Genomic DNA, 18,425 nt, shown 5'->3' on the forward strand with positions numbered 1-18,425 from the left:
AGCAGCAGCAGCAGCAGCAGCAGCAGCGGCGGCGGCGGGGGGGGGGTTAACCAGCAGGGCGGGCTCACTCGCAGGGGCAGCGTCGCCAGCGCGGACTTGAACCCGCAGCAGCAAACGGCAGCAGCAGCAGCAGCAGCAGATGCTGCTGCAGCAGCAGCAGCAGCCAACTGCGCAGCAGCACTGGGACCCGCGGAGGCAGCCACAGACACAGCAGCAGCAGCAGCAGCAGCAGCAGCAGATGAGGCTCTCGCCGCCGCCATCAGATGCAGGAAAGGAGGATACAAAGCCACCCGAGGAAAAAAACGGGTAGTGAGCCCTGCTGCTGCTGCTGCTGCTGCAACTGCTGCTGCTGCTGCTGCTGCTTTTGCCTAAGCCTGCATTCGCTTTTGCAGCATGCAGCTGAGGGCTTGCTGCTGATGCGCTGCTGCTGCTGCTGCTGCTGCTGCTGGCTGTTAATGCATGTGCTTGCTGCTGTTTTTGCTGCTCATTATTGCTGCTGCTGCTGCTGCTGCTGCTGCTGCTGCAGTTTCGCTGTGGGGCCCCCCAGGCTTTACCGGCTGCCGCTGACCTTCGAGGGGCGGCAGCAGCTGAGGCCCTTCAAAGAACTCACGGGGCCCCCCATTGCTTCTGGGGCCACCAATCCAGGCTCTTCTGCGCACTGGAGGGTACGTGCTGCTGCTGCTGCTGCTGCTGCTGCTGCTGCTGCTGTTGCTGCTGCTGCTGTTGCTGCTGCTGCTGGTGTGACTGCTGCTGGTGTGGCTGTGGCGGTGGCGGTGTGAGGGTGTGGAGGTGCGGCGGTGGCTGCTGAGGCTGCTCGTTGGTGTGCTGCTGTTGCTGCTGCTGCTGCTGCTGGTCGTTGTGCTGCTGCTGCTTGCGCTGCTGCTGCTGCTGCTGCGGCATTCTTTGCTGGTGCGCCTGCGCGTTTCGCCGCGTTTGCTGCTGCCACTCCTGCTCCCGCGCTGCTGCCCGCTGCCGCGCCTGCCGCCCCACCCGCCGCTGCTGCTGCTGCTGCTGCTGCTGCTGCTGCTGCTGCTGCGCTGCAGCCGGACGGGCAGCTGCTGGCGACGGGCTACGAGTCGGGGGCCGTGTGTCTGTGGGGCCCCGAAGGTTTGCTGCTGTCTTCTCTTTTTGCAAGTGACACTTCTGTCATTTGTTTGGGCTTTTCGGTGAGCGGCAGCAGACTTGCTGCTGCATGCGCAGACGGCAAAGTCGTGGTCTGGGACGTCCTGCAGCAGCAGCAGCAGCAGCAGCAGCAGCAGCAGCAGCAGCAGCAGCGGCAGCGGCAGGGGGGCGCGGAAAGGGCAGCTGCTGAGGGGGAGGAGGGCGAAGAGGCAGCAGCAGCAGCCACGCGGGTGGCTGCTGCAGACGGTGCTGCTGCTGCAGCAGAGGAACCTGCAGCAGCAGCAGCAACAGCAGCAGCAGCAGCAAGTCCAAACGCCGACAGAAGCGATCAAGGCGCTGCAGAGCAGCACGGCTGGCGATTTGTACAGAGTCTTTCTTACTCCCATGCTAGTAAGTGCTGCTGCTGCTGCTGCTGCTGCTGCTGCTGCTGCTGCTGCTGCTGCTGTTGTAGCTGCGTCTGCGTTGTGCTGCTGGGGCTGTCGCTGTTTGGCTGTTGCATGTGTCTGTGCGTGCGTTGCTGCTGCTGCTGCTGCTGCTGCTGCTAATGGTGCTGCTGCACACGCAGCTGCTGCTGCGCCTGGTGCCTTTGCTGCATTTGCTGCTGCTGCCTTTGTTGCTGCTACGTCTTTTCCTGCTGCTGCTGCCTCTGTTGCTGCTACGTCTTTTCCTGCTGCTGCTGCCTCTTGCTGCTACGTCTTTTCCTGCTGCTGCTGCCTCTTGCTGCTACTTCTTTTCCTGCTGCTGCTGCCTCTTGCTGCTACGTCTTTTCCTGCTGCTGCTGCACCTCACGCTGCTGCATCTGCTGGAGTTCTCGCTGCTGCAGTCGTAGCTGCAGCGCCGTCCGCTTCTGCTGCATCTGCCGTTGCTGCCGCTGCTTCTGCACCTCTCGCTTCGGCTGCTGCTGCTGCTGCACTTCATCCTGCTGCTGCTGCTGCTGCTGCTGCTGCTGCTGCTGCTGCTAGGCGGCGTAATTGACCTGGACTGGAGCGGCGACAGCCTTTTGGCTTCTGGCTCTGTAGACGGCGCCGTTTTGGTGCGGGATGTTGACAGAGGCACAGAAATAAAAGTGCCCAGAACAGCAGCAGCAGCAGCAGCAGCAGCAGCAGCAGCAGCAGCAGCAGCAGCAGGGGGAGCAAGGGAGGCGGGGGACGCGGGGGATGCGCCGGATAAGGCGGCCGCCCTTGACGGCCCTGCTGCTGCTGCTGCAGCGGGGAAGCAGGAGGCAACAGACGCAGCAGCAGACGCAGCAGCAGCAACAGCAGCAGCAACAGCAGCAGCAACAGCAGCAGCGCCAGCTGTTGCAGAAGTCGCCACGCTGCGGTGGAACGCTTCGGGAAGGCTCCTCGCCATTGTCGACTCGTCCTGTGTAGTCCAGGTCAGCAGCAGCAGCAGCAGCAACAGCAGCAGCAACAGCAACAGCAGCAGCAGCAGCAGCAACGGCAACAGCAGCAGCAGCAGCAACAGCAGCAGCAACGGCAGCACTGTCCATTTTAGTCTTTTCTAACGAGTCCTTCTTCTTGCTTCTCTCTTCGTGCTTGCCTCCTCTAGCGGCTGCCAAATTGCCCCGTGCTGCTGCTGCTGCTGCTGCTGCTGCTGCTGCTGCTGCTGCAGGTGTGGGACCTGCAGCAACCCACGAGGGCCCCCGTGTGTCTTCGGGGGCACCGAGAAGCAATTATAAAAGCAGAGTGGAGAGACAGGGGCCCCGAGGACCAGCAAGAGCTGCTGCTCACGTACGTTGCAGCAGCAGCAGCAGCAGCAGCAGCAGCAGCAGCAGCAGCAGCAGCAGCAGCAGCGAGCCGCAGCACCTGGCTGCTGCTGCTGCAGCGCTGCCTGCAGCTCTTTTGAATCTTTCTTGTTCTCCTTTTTTTCTCGTTTCCTTTTCCTGTCTTTTTGTTTCTTTTTTAAATTCTTTTTATTCTTTTTTAATTCCTTCATCTCATTTTTCAGTCTTTTTTTACTCTTTTTTGTCTCTTTTATACCTTTACTTTTTATTTTAATTTAATTTATATTTCATTATGTGTGTTTATATTTATTTTTATCATTTGTACTGTTGCTGCTTGTTGTTCAACCTGTTCTTTTGTGCTACAAACCCTAAACCCTAAACCCTAAACCCTAAACCCTAGCTGTGGTGTGCTGCTGCGCAGAGTCGCAATGGACAGCCAGCTGCTGCTGTGGGATCCGCAGCAGCTTTCAGCACCCGTGAAGCGGATTGTCTATGAGTAAGGTTTAGGGTTCAGGGTTTAGGGTTTAGGGTTTAGGGTTTAGGGTTTAGGGTTTAGGGTTTAGCCTAGTGCGTAGCCGCTGCCCCGGTTGGGTGGTGGCTAGCAGCAGCAGCAGCAGCAACAGCAGCAGCAGCAGCAAGCGCTGCGGAACACCTCTAAGGGAGGGCAACAGCCAAGGAGGCCTCTCCTCTTCCAAACCCTAAACCCTAAACCCTAAACCCTAAACCCTAGTTTTCGAATGCTTCTTTTGCCGCATCCATGGAGCGCTCTCAAGTGCTAAACCCTAGCCGCTGCTTCTGCGAGTGCTTGGCTTCCTTCCCCGCAGCAGCCCGCAAACCCCAAACCCTAAACCCTAAACCCTAAATTAGGGTTTGCGTGCGCGTGCTGCAGCCACCCCCCCACGAGTCTGCGGGTGAGCCGCGACGGCAGCAAAGTTGCTGTTGGCACTTACGACTCTTTTCTTCGGGTGTATCTACTCCCCAGTTTGGAGTGTATTGCCAGCTACGTCGACCTCCAAATGGTCATTCCCCACATGTGAGCTGCTGCTGCTGCTGCTGCTGCTGCTGCTGCTGTGGGTGCTGCTGCTGTGGGTGCTGCTGCTGCTGTGGGTGCTGCTGCTGCTGTGGGTGCTGCTGCTGCTGCTGCTGTGGGTGCTGCTGCTGCTATGGGTGCTGCTGCTGCTGTGGGTGCTGCTGCTGCTGGGGATGCTGCTGCTGCTGTGGGTGCTGCTGCTGCTGTGGGTGCTGCTGCTGCTGTGGGTGTTTGTGCTGCTGCTGCTGTGTGCTGGTGGTGCTGCTGCTGCCGCCTTGGGTGGTGGTAGTGGTGGTGTTGCTGCTGTTGCTGCTGCTGCTGCTCTTGTGCTGCTGGTTGGTCTTTGCTGCTGCTGCTGCGCTTGTGGTGCTGCTGCTGTGCTATTTGTGCTGCTGTTGCATCTGTTGCGGCTTAAGCTGACGGCCTTGCTGCTGCTGTTTCACCTGCTTCTTTGTGCCTTTTGCTGCTGCTGCTGCTGCTGCTGCTGCTGCTGCTGCTGCAGCACCTGGCGCAGCACGCACGACTGTTTGGCCTACAATGTCTTTCAAATGGGCAAGACTGTCGTCTTGAAGCCTCCCACAGGCAGCAAGCAGCAGCAGCAGCAGCAGCTGGACCAGCAGCAGCAAGACGTGCAGCAGCAGAGCCAGCAGCAAGAGCGGCAGCAGCTAATGTATTACTAGCTGCAGCAGCAGCAGTTGAAACTAGCGCGGCAGTAGCTGCAGCAGCAGCAGCAGCAGCAGCTGCAGCAGCACCAGCAGCTGCAGCAGCGGCAATGACGTTTTATGCCCAGGTACGTCGGTGCAGCGATCCCACCGGCAGCAGCAGTATCTGCAGCAGCAACTGCTGCTGTTGCTGCTGCTGCTGCTGCCCGCAGCAGCAGCAGCTGCTGCTGCTGCAGGCGGCACATGCAGCCTTAACTCTCCCTTTAAACATTTTAAAGACAGATCCACTTTGTGGCTGCGCAAAGCCATTGAAAACGCAGCAGCAAGAGACTCCGCGCTGCAGCAGCAGCAGCAGCAGCAGCAGCAGCAGCTGGTGCAGCATAGCAGCAGCAAGTTACTCAATAGATTGCAGCCATAGTGGACTCTTCAGCTAGCTAGCTAGCTAGCTTGTGGCTCCAGCTGCTGCTTAGATAAGGAAAGCTCAGAAGAGACCGCAGCAGCAGCAGCAACAGCAGCAGCAGCAACCGCAGCAGCAGCAGCAGCAGCAGCAGGCGGCCGAGTGCGACAGCAGATGCGAAGCAGCGAGAGGGCCTGGGGCCTCCTAGCTTTCGCGTTTCTCTCTTGCGGGGTTTAGAGTTTGCACTTAGGGTTTAGGGTTTACACTTTAGGGTTTAGGGTTTGCATTCTAGGGTTTAGGGTTTACAGTGTGAAGCGTCCCTAGAGAGCGGTTTGGGGTTGAAGGGTTTAGGGTTTACAGACGAGGGTTTAGGGTTTGTGGCTGCACGCCTAGGGTTCCCAACTGGGGTTTAGGGTTTTTGCTGCTTGAGGGTTTAGGGTTTCCACTTTAGGGTTTAGGGTTTGGGCTCGAGGGTTTAGGGTTTAGGGCCAAGGGTTTCTGCGCAGCCCCTAAACCCTCAAACTGCAGCCCTGGGATCGCCTGGGACCCTCTGGGATCGTCTGGGATCGTGTGGGGTCTTCTGGGATCGTGTGGGATCGTGTGGGATCGTGTGGGGTCTTCTGGGATCGTGTGGGATCGTGTGGGATCGTGTGGGGTTTTCGGGTTTAAAACCCCACAGCTGGGGGGCCCCCAGGTGTGGGGTGGTCCCCCGCAGCAGGGGGTTTCAAAACCCTACATTTGGCTGCCAAACCCTAAACCCTAAACCCTACTTTGGTGGTTGCAGCAGCTGCTGCAGCGCCTCAAACCCTAAACCCTAAACCCTTCTCCCGCAGGACACGGCGGAGTCCCCAAAAAACGCATAAAAAAGCAAAATATGAGCACTAAAGTAAGCAAAAGGTGCAACAAACCCTAAACCCTAAACCCTAAACCCTAAACCCTAGGGGCGCTGGAGCCGTATATATATATCTAGCTGCTGAGGCCCCAGCAGCTAGATATACACACTTGCTGCTGCAGGGGAATAGACTTAGAGGCTGCTTCCTGCTGCTGCTGCAGCGTTTTGCTGCTGCTGGGGCCGCTCACTGAAGTGTCTCAGCAGCAGCCAGCGCTCAGGTGGTCCAGCAGCAGCAGCAGCAGCAGCAGCAGCAGCAGCAGCAGCAGCAGTGACCTCGTTCTCTAGGAAGCATAGCAGCAAAGGAAAGTCCATCTAAATAAGAAGAAGAACTTGATCTAAATTTAAATCTATTACCACAGCTAAAAATAGCCTTTCAAGGGATCCACGCTAGCTGTAACAGCTGCTGCTGCTGCTGCTGCTGCTGCTGCTGCTGCTGCTAGTGCTGTTTAGCCCGCTGGCGGCCCCCCAGGCCCTCAACCGCGCTGTTGGTGCTTGTCTTGAAGAGTAGCGCTGCAGCAACTCGGCTGTCGCGAGTACATAGAGCTGCTTGCTGCTGCAGCAGCAGCAGCAGCAGCAGCAGCAGCAGCAGGCGTCGCCGCTGCAGCTGCGCAAGGCGCACCCCCCACGCCGCTCGCGGCGGCGCTGGTGGCAGCAGCAGCAGCAGTTTTAAAGCTGGTAGCCGCAAAAAAGAGTTAAAAAGAAAAAAAGAATTAAAAATGGAAGAACATTAATTGGTTTTTTGGGGAAAATTAGAAAGAAGAGCGGGCGGAGGGTTGCTGCTGCTGCTGCGCTGCTGCTGCAGTGGCGCGGTGGGGGTGGTGGTGGTGCTGCTGCTGCTGCTCTCTTCTCGCCGTTTGCGCGCGAGGGCAGCTGCTGCTGCGCAGCACTTTAAATTTCCGAAATAAAAGCAGCAAATTAATCTTTTAATTTCGTTTTTTTGTTGTCTTTTAGGCTTTCAGCGCTGCGCGGACGCACGATGGGGCGCTGGGCGTGCTGCCTGTTGCTGGGCGCGCAGCTGCCGCTGCTGCTGCTGCTGCTGCAGCTGCTGCAGCTGCTGCAGCTGGCGGGGGCCTCTGACGAGCCGCCCCCCATGCCCGTGGCAGTTCCCGCTGCAGCAGCAGCAGCAGCAGCAGGCGAGGGAGCCGGCGCTGCAGCAGCAACGCTGCCAGGCACTGTTGCTGCAGCGCCTTGCGGCAGCATGCTGGCAGCAGCAGCAGCAGCATTTCCAACAAATCTTAGACCAAACTTTGTCTTTTCTCCCCACTCTATCTTTGCTGTTTTGGCTCTTCTTGAAGAAGCAGTGACACCCGACGTGCAGCAAACGCTGCAGCCGCTGCTGTCGCTGTCTGCTGCTGCTTACCACACTCTGGGCGCCGACAGCAGCAGCAGCAGCAGCAGCAGCAGCAGCAGCAGCAGGAGAAGCCCGCAGCTCTCGGGGCTGATGCGGCTGCAGTCCGTCTCCCACAGCTACCAGCTGCAGGAAGACGAAGAGCGGCGGCGGCGGCGGCGGCAGCGCATGTGGCACCAGCAGCAGCAGCAGCAGCAGCAGCAGCAGCAGCAGCAGCAGCAGCAGGAGGATGAGGGGGGAGCAGCAACTTTGCAAGTTGTTTCCGAAGTCTTTGCTGATCCTTCGCTGCAGCAGCAGCCGGGCTTTGCTGCTTTCGAGCAGCGGGTGGCTGAGCAGCTGGGGCATCCGGGTGTATATACACTCCAAGCAGAGAGTGCAGCAGCAGCAGCAGCAATGCTGAACGCGCGGCTTGCTGCAGCAACAAAAAACAGAATAACAGATTTATTTTCAGAAGATGATATTACGAAATTAATTCTTTTAAATGCCATTTATTTCAAAGCCGGATGGTTGGACTCTTTTTCGGAAACAGAGAAAGGCCCTTTCTTGAGCTTGACTCCTTCAGGTGTACGTACAACGCAAGTGGACTACATGCAGCAAACGCTGCTGCAGCACCAGCTGCTGCTGCTGCAGCAGCAAGACGTGACAGTTGTGGGGTTGCCTTTGAACTATCCCGGGGCTTTTGTCTTCTTTTATATTCCTCAAGACTTCAAAACTTTCGAAAAAATGGCAGAGTCCAATCCTTTGCTGCTGCAGCAGCTCGTGGACCAGTGCAAGGAGGGGGCCCCCCTGGGGGCCCCCCTGGGGGCCCCCGGGGGGGCCCCCCGGGGGGCCCCCGGGGGCCCCTCGGAGCAGCGCGTGCAGCTGTTTGTGCCCAAGTTCAAGCTGGAAGCAGCAGCAAACCAGATGGATGTGCTGCAGCTGCTGCAGCAGCTCGGAGTGTCTCCGAAGTTGTGGGAAGGAGGGGCTTTTTCTGGGATCGGATCCCCGCTGCTGTCGCTCTCGAGGCTGCTGCATGCAGCGTTTATTGCTGTTGATGAGAACGGGGTGGAAGCAGCAGCAGCAACAGCAGCACTTGTTGCAGACGGCGCGGGACTGCAGCAGCAGCAGCAGCTGCAGCAAGTCAAAGTCGACCGGCCTTTTCTCTTCGAAGTTCGGCTGCTGGACTTCAAGAGCAGCAACGGACTGCAGCAGCACAAGTACTTCCAGCAGCAGCACAGCATGTGCGGCGGCGGAGAGAGTGACGTGGTGCTCTTCGCGGGCAGAGTCAGCTGCCTCGGAGAGTGATGCTGCTGCTGCTGCTGCTGCTGCTGCTGCTGCTGCTGCAGCAGCAGCGGCGGCGCGCGGGGGGCACGGGAGCCACGGCCGCTGTTGCTGCGGCGGAAGCACCGCACGACGCCGCCTGGCTGGCCAGCTAGCTAGCTAGCTAGCTGGCTAGCTAGCTAGCTAGCTGGGTAGCTAGCTGGCTAGCTGGAGGGGTGGCTGGGTGTCGCAGGTATGCTGCTGCAACGGAGTGGCTGCTGCTGCTGCTGCGTTTGTTCAAAGAAAACCAGCAGCAGCAGCAGCAGCAGCAGGAAGAGCCGTCTCCCGGGGGCCGTTTTTGGCCCCAGGAAATGTGAAATGCAAAGAAGTGGAAATGCAAAAGAAAAGAAATGCAAAAGAAATGGAAATGCAAAAGAAAAGAAATGTGAGAAGTGCATTTGTGGGTCTTGGGGATGCATGCAATTGTGAGGTGTACGTACACCCGGTGCAGCGCCTGCGCGAAAGCACAGGCCGCTCCGATGTGGACTTAATGCTTTTAAAAATACATTTATTGTTTAGAAATGTATTTATTGCCAAATAAATATATTTCTGTTTTGTGTTTCCATCTTTTGCAAAGAAGGGCTTTATCTGCATGCGCCGTGCTGGGGTGTACGTACACCCGAGGTCGCGGCTCTCGCGGCGGGCTGGGGTGTACGTACACCCCAAGAACGCGGCTTCTTCGCGCAAATGCATTTAAATGTATTTATTCATTTTATGAAATTAATTTAATGCACTCTGATGTGTTGGACTGCCTTGCTTTCTTTGTCCAAGATCGGAATTTGCAAATGCCCCTGTCGTTGTCTGCGGACTCGCGCATGCATCTTCGAAAAGAGTTGTGCAAAGGTCTTTTCTCAACGTTTCCAAATGGTTTTAATTGCATTTAAATCCAAAATATAATTAATTTAATCAAATTCATTTTATTTGTGTTGCTTTCAAAAGGTAAAATCGCAAAAAACGGAAAAGGCGCATTTGGAAATGCAATGTTATTGCCAGTGCACGCGAGGTGTATGTACACCCGAAACACTATACATGTATACATACATATATTCATATATACATATATACATATATATATATATCTAAAGAGTCTTATATATATATATATATATTTTTTCTTCATTTCTTTCTTCACTTTGACAAATCCAACAATGCCGAAACACTGAGCTGTACGGACACCCCAAATATCCCCAGAACCGCTCCTGCTGCTGCAGCAAGCTGCTGCTGCAGCAAGCTGCTGCTGCAGCAAGCTGCTGCTGCAGCAGGGGGCGGGATCCTGTGGCAAGTCACAGGGCTCCTGGGGCTAGCTGCTGGCCATGGGCTGTGTGGGGGATTAGCTGTGGCTAGCTGCAGCTAGCTGTGGCTAGTTGTGGCTAGTTGCTAGACATTGCCTGCTCCGGCTAGCTGTGGCTAGCTGCGGCTAGCTACGGCTGGCTGTGGCAAACTGTGGCTGGCTGTTTCTAGATGTACGTGGCTGCGGCTAGCTACGGCTAGCTGTAGCTAGCTGTGGCTAGCTACAGCTAGCTGTGGCTAGCTATAGCTAGCTCTGGCTAGCTATAGCTAGCTCTGGCTAGCTAGCTGCCTATAGACCCTGTGACTGAGTGAACTCTTGGGGGTTTATAAACCGAAGCAAATGAAGAGCCTTTTGGGGCTTTTTTTGAGGGTTTAGGGTTTGGGGGTCTAGGGTTTAGGGGTCTAGGGTTTAGGGTTTGTGGCTGGCCTTCTCGAGGGTTTAGGGTTTGGGGTTTGGAGAAAGAGTTTGGGGGGTTCGGGTTTAGTTAGGGTTTATAGCATATAGCATACAGCATTTAGGGTTTAGGGTTTGGGAAACGCACCAGTAAAAGTGGTTTAGGGTTTAGGGTTTGGGAAGCGCAGCAATAAAAGTGGTTTAGGGTTTAGGGTTTACACAGCGGCAGTGATTCGCAAACCCTAAACCCTAGCTGGCCAAACCCTAAACCCTAACTAGCTATGCCTGTGCAGCTAAACCCTAGGCGTAGTTCTGTAAACCCTAAACCCTAGTTTTAATCCCTCAGTTATCTCGCCGCTTGTCATTGGGGTTTGCTGCTGCTCCCCTCCACCTGCTGCTGCTGCTGCTGCTGCTGCTGCTGCTGCTACCTTTTCTTTCCCCACACTTCAGGCCAACAGTGTGAAGAATTTATGTCCGTCGTTTGTCCCCGGGGGACCTCCGGGAGCCCCCCGGGCCCGGGGGCCCCCTAGGGGCCCAAAGAAGCTCCTTGGGGGCCCCCTGGGGGCCCCCGGGGTCACCAGGGGGGCCCCCAAGGGGGCCCCCAGGGGGCCCCCCTGGGGGCCCCCGGGGGGGCCCCCCAGGGGGCCCCCAGGGGGCCCCCTGTTATGAAATTTGCGTCTGCTGGCTTTTAAGTTGATTTGTTGTATTTTAAATAAATAAATTTTGGGAATTATTTAATTTATTTTTATTATTTTAGTTATTTAAGTTGGAGAGATTTTGGGAATTATTTAATTTATTTTTATTATTTTAGTTATTTAAGTTGGAGAGGAATTCATTTGCTGCTGCTGCTTCCATCTCTGGCCGAGTCCTCACCAGTGTGTCTGCTCTTGCTGCTGCTGCAGCAGCAGCAGCAGCAGCAAGAGCAGCAGAAGCAGCAGCTGCTTCTTTCTAGCTGCTTAGATCCTTGTGGCCTCTGCCGCTGCCATGAAATTCCAAGCTCCCCGTTCTCTGCTGCTGCTGCTGAGCTGCAGCAGCAGCAGCGCCTCTGGGGCTCTCCTGTGCATGCAAAAGGCCCCCGGGGGGCCCCTAGCTGCTGCTGCTGCTTCCTGGAGACTCCCCGCTTCAGGGGGGCCCCCCAGGGGCCCCTCTTTTCTAAGACCCAGGGGGCCCCCCCTGCTGCATTCTGCATGCACTGGGGGCCCCCTAGACCCTTTAGGGGCCCCCAAGGGTCCCATGGGGGCCCCACTGGGGGGCCCCCCAGTTGCTGCTGCAGCAGGGGAGCGGCCCCCTGGGGGCCCCCTAGGACCCCCTGGGGGCCCCCTAGGACCCCCTGGGGGCCCCCTAAGACCCTCGGGGGGCCCCCAGGGGCCCCCACGGGGCCCCCAGGGGCCCCAAGGGGGCCCCCAGGGGCCCCAAGGGGGCCCCCAGGGGCCCCAAGGGGGCCCCCAGGGGCCCCCAGCGGGCCCCCAGGGGCCCCAAGGGGGCCCCCCGTTGATGTCGAATGTATCTCCTTTGCTGCAGTCTGTGGAGAAGGAGCTGCAGAAGCTGAACCAGCTGCTGATGCCTGAGGGCTGCAGCAGCGCAGCAGCAGCAGCAGCAGCAGCAGCAGAGTCGTTTGCTGCTCCCCTTTCGCAGGAGCAGCTGCAGGAGCAGCAGCAGCTGTTGAAGCAGCTACAGGAGCAGGACGAGCTGCTGCAGCAGCAGCAGCAGCAGCAGGAAGCTGCTGCTGCTGCTGCTGCTGCTGAAGCAGCAATGCCTTCTTCTCCCTTCAGTGAACGCCTCAATTTGCTGCTGCAGCGAGCAGCAGAAGGGCCCGGAGAGGGGGGCCCCCACCTGTACGATGTAGGGGCCCCCTTCGGGGTTTAGTACCCTTTTTAGCTGCTTAGCTGCTGCAGCTGCTGCAGCTGGCTGAAGCTGCTGCCTGAGTTGCTGCTGCTGTGTGTGCTGCTGCTGCTGCTGCTGCTGCTGCAGCTGCTCCTACAGAGCATTCGAGAAGGAGAGTTCGGGGCTGCAGGTACAGAAGCTCTAGAGAAAATTGAAGTAAGCAGCAATACTTCAGCAGCAGCAGCAACAACAGCAGCAGCAGCAGCAGCAGCAGCAACTGCAGCGCCAAATGACGCAGCAGTTGCAGCAGCAGCAGCAGCAGGCGAAACCGCCTAGACGGTACCTTCTGAGACAACAGCTGCTAGATCGTGCAACAACTGCTGCTGCTGCTGCTGCTGCTGCTGCTGCTGCTGTGTGCGCAGCGGGAGTCCGAAGCAGCAGCAGCAAAAGAAGCAGCAGCATTTGCTGCTTCGGGGCTGGAGGGCCGCAGCCCCCTAGAGGTGGCCAAGACAGCCCCACAAAGGGCGCAGCAAGTTGCTGCTGCTATCCGGGGAGTATCTCACGAGCTGCTGAACAGCCAGCAGCAGCAGCAGCAGCAGCAGCAGCTGCAGCAGGAGCTCGAGAAGCTGCAGCAGCTCCAGAAAGAAGCAGCCTCGGAGGACCCCGAGCAGCAACTGCAGCAGCTGCAGCAACTGCAGCAGCTGCAGCAGCTGCAGGGCCTGCAGCCGCACCTGCAGCAGCAGCAGCTGGAAGAACTCGAACGAGACCAGCAGCAGCAGCAGCAGCAGCAGCAGCAGCAGCAGCTGTCCTTAAAAGCTTTGCTGCCTCCCATTAAAGGAGACGCAGAGGCCTTGCGACAAGTTGCTGCTGCAGCGCAGCAGCTGCGGAAGGTAGGGCTGCTGCTGTGTCTGCTGCAGCGCAGCTCAGCTCTACCGACACCCCACACACACAACGTGCTGCTGCTGCTGCTGCTGCTGCTGCTGCTGCTGCTGCTGCTGCTGCTGCAGGAGCTAAACGTGGGAGCTCTTGAGGTGCAAACGTTGACGCTGCCGTCGAAGCTTGAGTAGGAAGCAAACCCTACCTGCTGCTGCTGCCACTGTGCTGCTGCTGCTGCTGCTGCTGCTGTTGCTATTTCCGCCGCCGCTGCTGTGTCTGCTGCTGCTGCTGTGTCTGCTGCTGCTACTGTGTTGTTGTTGCTGCTGCTGCTGCTATGCTGTTGTGTCTGCTGCTGGCGCTGTGTCTGTTGCTGCTGCTGCTGCGCTCTGCGTCTATACGCGATCGAAGCTGCTATGGAAACTAGCTGGGCAGCAGCAAACCTAAACCCTAAACCCTAAACCCTAAACCCTAAACCCTAGAAATTTTGGGGCTTCGGGTGTATGGACAGGTTGTGCTGGGCTGAGGACCTGCAGTCGCTGCACTTGTGGCTTCCTCTCCCCACAGGTAAGAAAAATAGCAGCAGCAGCAGCAGCACAGCAGCAGCAGCAGCAGCAGCATAGCAACAGCAGCAGCAGCACAGCAGCAGCAACAGCATAGCAGCAACAGCATAGCATCAGCAGCAACACAGCAGCAGCAGCAGCAACATCGCCGCAGCGGCAGCACAGCAGCAGCCGCACAACAGCAGCAGCACAGCAGCAGCAGCAGCAGCTGCTGCTGCTGCAGCAGCAGCAGCAGCAGCTGCTGCTGCTGCAGCAGGGAAAAAGAGAAAAGAGAAAACAAATTAAAAATAAAAAAAGTGTTTTGCTGCAGGTCTTAAAGCTACAGATGTTCTCTTCTCTTTGACTCCCCGGCGGCTGCAAATTAAAACGCGCGGCGCTGCAGTGCTGCTCGACCAACAGGTCCCAAACCCTAAACCCTAAACCCTAAACCCTAAACCCTAAACCCTAGGTCTCAATTCTAAACCCTGATCCTATAAGCTAGCTAAGCCCTAACCCCAAACCCTAATTCGAAACCCTAACCCGAAACCCTAACCCTAAACCCTAGCTCCACCCCGCTCTCTCGCATGCATCCATGTTCTGCTGCTGCTGCTGCTGCTGCTGCTGCTGCTGCTGCTGCTGCTGCTGCTGCTGCTGCTGCTGCTGCTGCTGACTGTGGGGCCCGGTGAACTCGCTGGACTCCCACTGGAGTGTACAGACAGCTGGCTGCGGCTCTTTGGTTCTTTTCGCACTTTTGCAAAAACGCAAAAGAAACGTTGGGGGGCTGTGGGGCCGCCTGTTTGCCCCAAACCCTAAACCCTAAACCCTAAACCCTAAACCCTAGGTAAAACCCTAGCCCTGGCTAGACCCTAAGCCCTAGCTAAACCCTAGGCGCTGGCTAAACCCCAAACCCTAGCTAGGCCTTGAACCCTCAGGCCTAAACTCTGGCTAAACCCTAAACCCTGGCTAAACCCTAAACCCTTCCTAGACGCCAAACCCTCGCTAAACCCTAAACCCTAGCTAAACCCTAAACCCTCCGTAAACCCCAAAGCTTATTTCAGCGCTCAAACCCTGAGAAGCTACAAATCGGCAGCACAGCTTTGCTGCAAACCCTAAACCCTAAACCCTTCAGTGTGCGCTGTGTAGGCCGCCTGCCAGGGAGTTTAGGGTTTAGGGTTTAGGGTTTAGGGTTTAGGGTTTAGGGTTTGGCTAGCCAGGAAGACACAAAAGGGTTTATTGTCTTTTTAATGTTTTAGATTTAATTTTTAATTATTTTAAAAACAAAAGATGAACAAAAGCACCCAGCAAAGCTTGGGGTGTACATACACCCCAAGATGCGAGCAGCAAAAACCTTCGAAGAAAGCCTGCAGCAAAAGACTGCAGCAGCAGACTTCCTAAACCCTAAACCCTAAACCCTAAACCCTAAACCCTAGAATGTAGAGAGGCGCCGACGGCGCGCCGTTGGCAGCAGTAGCTGCTGCTGCGGCTCCAGCTTTTGCTTAATAGGCAGCTTTTGCTGCTGCAACTGTTGCTGCTGCTGCAGCTTCTGCAGTTGCAGCTTCTGCTGCTGCAGCTGTTGCTGCTGCTGGAGTTGCTGCTGCTGCAGCTGTTGCCCCTGCTGGAGTTGCTGCTCCTGCTGCCTGCAGCTTCTGCTGCTGCAGCTGCTACTGCAGCAGCTGCAGCAGCTGCTGCTGCAGCAGTTTATGTGGGAGCGAAACCACCGAGCCATTTGGCGCAGTTTTTCTTTAGGGTTCTTCTTAGCTGCTGGTCTGCGACAGGGAACTTAGGGTTTAGGGTTTAGGGTTTAGGGTTTAGGGTTTCGTGTTTAGGGTTTGGGGCTTGTATTCCTTCGTTGCTGCAGCTACAAAACACAAACCAGTAGTAGGAGAGACGGCAGCAGCAGCTGCTACAGCAGCAACAGCAGCAGCTGCTGCTGCAGCAGCAGCTGAGCTGCTGCTGCGCCGGCGGCGGCGGCGCAGCTGCTGCGGCAGCAGCAACTGCTGCTGCAGCTGCTGCCGCCGCAGCCGCTGCGCCGCTGTGAAGAAGCTGTTTATTTGGTTTAATAATTATTCATGTGGCGTATTTAGGGTTTAGGGTTTAGGGTTTAGGGTTTAGGGCTGTGCACGTCGCAGCACACAGACACCGCGGCGACCGCACCGGTCCACCGGCCCTGGGGTGTACGTACACCTGAAAACAGCAGTTGGATTTAGAGCTTTATTTGGTTTTCAGGTGTACATACACTTCAGTTCATGCTGCTGCTGCTGCTGCTGCAGAAGACGCAAGCTGCAGCACCACGGGCGCGAGGGAGCGCCTGCAGCCAGCAGCAGCAACTGCAGCAGCAGCAGCAGCAGCAGCAGCAGCAGCGACAGAACAGCGACGCGTAAAAAAGATTGCAGCAACGCCAACGGTTACACCGGCCGCAGCAACAGCAAGTGCAGCAGCAGCAGCAGCAACTGCTGCTGCTGCTGCTGCTGCAGCAACTGAGCGACCATCTTCAGTGAACTTTGACCCCCTACACACGACAGCAGCGACAGCAGCAGCAACAGCAGCAGCAGCAGCAGCTGATTCTGGATGTATCAAGTCCATTAGTGAGCAGCGGAAGTAGCTGCTAAACAAACCCAGGCGTTCGCTGCAGCAGCAGCAGCAGCAGCAGCAGCAGCAGCAACAGCAGCAGCAGCAGCAATAGCAGCAGCACAAGTCCCGTGTGCATATTTTGAAGCCTCTCGTCTTTGTCCTAAATCACGGCGACCCTTTCACCAGCAGCAGCAACAGCAGCAGCAGCAGCAGTGATAGCAGCTGCTGCAGCAACAGCGCCGGCTTCAGTAGCAGCAGCAGCAGCAGCAGCAGCAGCAGCAGCAACAGCAGCAGCAGCATATTTGAGGTGTACGTACCCCGAGAAAATGGGAGCAGGAGGCAGCACCCTCGGGGAGACCATTCTCTTCCCCTCCCCTGAATGCTCTGTAAACCCTAAACCCTAAACCCTAAACCCTAAACCCTAAACCCTAAACCCTAACCTCACTCCCCAAACTCTAGTTTGTGAGAAGATATCCCTGAAGAAGCAGCCGCCTTGAGTCGCAGCTTTAGATGCAGCGGCTGAGGGTTTAGGAGGAGTCATTCTCTCCAGGGTTTAGGGTTTAGGGTTTAGGGTTTAGGGTTTAGGGTTTAGGGTTAAGGGTTTGTGGTTTGCAGTACGACGAGTCGCTGCCGGGTCTTCTGTGGATTTCGGAGGCTCTTGCTGCTCCCAGCAGCAACCCGTCCCCGGCGCGGTCCTCTCCTGCTGCTGCTGCTGCTGCTCCTGCTGCTGCTGCTGCTGCTGCTGCTGCTGCTGCTGCTCCCATTGACCTCGAGGTGCAGCGAAACCGCCACAGCAGCAGCAGCAGCTTTCCCGCCTGCTTCATTCCCGCCCCCAGCGGCAAGGCCAAATATGTGCTGCTCTACTGGCACGGTGAGGCCCCACAGCTAGCCAGCTAGCTAGCTAGCTAGCCAGTTAGCTAGCTAGCTAGCCAGTTAGCTAGCCAGCTAGCTAGCTAGCCAGCTAGCTAGCTAGCCAGCTAGCTAGGCAGATAGCTAGCCAGCTAGCTAGCTAGCTAGCCAGTTAGCTAGCCAGCTAGCTAGTCAGATAGCTAGCCAGCTAGCTAGGCAGATAGCTAGCCAGCTAGCTAGTCAGATAGCTAGCCAGCTAGCTAGGCAGATAGCTAGCCAGCTAGCTAGGCAGATAGCTAGCCAGCTAGCTAGGCAGATAGCTAGCCAGCTAGCTAGCCAGATAGCTGGCCAGATAGCTAGCCAGCTACTCAGCTAGCTAGCCAGCTAGCCAGCTAGCCAGCTAGCTAGCTAGCTAGCTAGCTAGCCAGCTAGCTAGCCAGCCAGCTAGCCAGCCAGCTAGCTAGCTAGCTAGCTAGCTGTGTGTGAGTTGCAGGCAATTCCTGCGACTTGGGGCACATAAGAGAAGAGCTGGAGATTTTGGGGGCGTTTTTGGAGTGTCACTGTTTGGCCATAGAGTACCCTGGGTACGGACTTGCTGCAGCAGCAACGCCAGCAGCAGCAGCAGCAGCAGCAGCAGCAGCAGCAGCAAGCAGCAGCAGGAGAGTCCGGGCCAGCGTCAGCGACACCATCAACTTGTGGGGCCGAGCTGCTTTTAATCTGCTGCTTTCTTTGGGAGTTTCTCCCGCCAACATCATTTGCTTCGGCAGATCCATTGGCACAGGTGCTGCTGCTGCTGCTGCTGCTGCTGCTGCTGCTGTGGCTGCTGCTGCTGCTGCTGCTGCTGCTGTGGCTGCTGCTGTGGCTGCTGTGGCTGCTGTGGCTGCTGCTGTGGCTGTGGCGGCTTCCGCTGTTGCTGCTTTTGTTGCTGTTGCAGGCTTTTAGTGCTTTAGCTGCTGCTGCTGCTGCCTTTGCTGCTGCTGCTGCCTTTGCTGCTGCTGCTGCCTTTGCTGCTGCTGCTGTTTCGCCGCGAATTTCGCTAGTTGATTATTTCGCATGCTCTCCCGACAAAGAAGCAAAAGAACTGATTGCTTCCCTGCTGCTGCCGCTGCTGCCGCTGCTGCCGCTGCTGCTGCTGCTGCTGCTGCTGCTGCCGCTGCTGCCGCTGCTGCCGCTGCTGCTGCTGCTGCTGCTGCTGCAGGCCCTGCTGCTCACCTTGCTGCTGAGGTTTTGAAGGAAGGCATCTTGGTGGGGGGGGTGGTGCTGCATGCGCCTTATATTTCCGTGCACAAAATAGTTGCAGGTAAAGTGGAAATGAAAAAGAAAAATAAATTAATTTAAAAAGAAATTAATTAAATTAATCCAAAAAAGAAGAAATTAAAGTCCAAAAAGAAGAACTTAATTCAAAAAGAAGAAATTAATTCAAAAAGAAGAAACTAATTCGAAAAGAAACGAATCCAAAGAGAAGAAATTAACTCAAAAAAGACTCTTCTGCTGCTGCTGCTGCTGCTGCTGCTGCTGCTGCTGCTGCTGCTGCTTCCTTTTGCCTTCCCCTCCTTCCCTCCCCCCCACCGCTGCTGCTGCTCCCCTTCCCCTCCCTCTCCCCTCCCCC

General features: G+C 56.7%; 5 protein-coding genes across 5 annotated transcripts; 4 read left to right on the forward strand and 1 right to left on the reverse strand.

Annotated features, from left to right (window-relative positions):
- Nucleotide 1: 1 nt before the first annotated feature.
- ENH_00072030 (transducin beta-like protein 1 (TgTBL1), putative) lies at nt 2-4,555 on the forward strand (the record flags this gene model as incomplete). The annotated part of the gene is made up of 7 exons (XM_013582648.1): nt 2-309; nt 1,044-1,512; nt 2,085-2,497; nt 2,734-2,852; nt 3,267-3,341; nt 3,735-3,878; nt 4,378-4,555. Coding segments are annotated over 7 exons (1,706 nt in total), but the record flags the coding sequence as incomplete, so codon positions are not given.
- Nucleotides 4,556-6,802: 2,247 nt separating this feature from the next.
- Nucleotides 6,803-8,458, forward strand: ENH_00072040 (Serpin B6, related; the record flags this gene model as incomplete). Its single annotated transcript, XM_013582649.1, has 1 exon — nt 6,803-8,458. The coding sequence occupies one exon, from the start codon at nt 6,803-6,805 to the stop codon at nt 8,456-8,458; it is 1,656 nt and encodes a 551-aa protein (XP_013438103.1).
- A 2,932-nt stretch (nt 8,459-11,390) lies between these two features.
- ENH_00072050 (hypothetical protein, conserved) lies at nt 11,391-13,514 on the forward strand (the record flags this gene model as incomplete). Its single annotated transcript, XM_013582650.1, has 4 exons — nt 11,391-11,999; nt 12,141-12,197; nt 12,404-12,871; nt 13,422-13,514. The coding sequence occupies 4 exons, from the start codon at nt 11,391-11,393 to the stop codon at nt 13,512-13,514; spliced, it is 1,227 nt and encodes a 408-aa protein (XP_013438104.1).
- A 1,308-nt stretch (nt 13,515-14,822) lies between these two features.
- ENH_00072060 (hypothetical protein) lies at nt 14,823-15,122 on the reverse strand (the record flags this gene model as incomplete). Its single annotated transcript, XM_013582651.1, has 1 exon — nt 14,823-15,122. The coding sequence occupies one exon, from the start codon at nt 15,120-15,122 to the stop codon at nt 14,823-14,825; it is 300 nt and encodes a 99-aa protein (XP_013438105.1).
- A 1,171-nt stretch (nt 15,123-16,293) lies between these two features.
- ENH_00072070 (hypothetical protein, conserved) lies at nt 16,294-18,154 on the forward strand (the record flags this gene model as incomplete). Its single annotated transcript, XM_013582652.1, has 4 exons — nt 16,294-16,353; nt 16,583-16,838; nt 17,310-17,597; nt 18,015-18,154. The coding sequence occupies 4 exons, from the start codon at nt 16,294-16,296 to the stop codon at nt 18,152-18,154; spliced, it is 744 nt and encodes a 247-aa protein (XP_013438106.1).
- Between the last annotated feature and the right edge of the window lie 271 nt (nt 18,155-18,425).

This window comes from Eimeria necatrix, genomic scaffold, assembly GCF_000499385.1.
Source record: "Eimeria necatrix Houghton genomic scaffold, Enh_scaff705, whole genome shotgun sequence".
Taxonomy (NCBI): domain Eukaryota; phylum Apicomplexa; class Conoidasida; order Eucoccidiorida; family Eimeriidae; genus Eimeria; species Eimeria necatrix.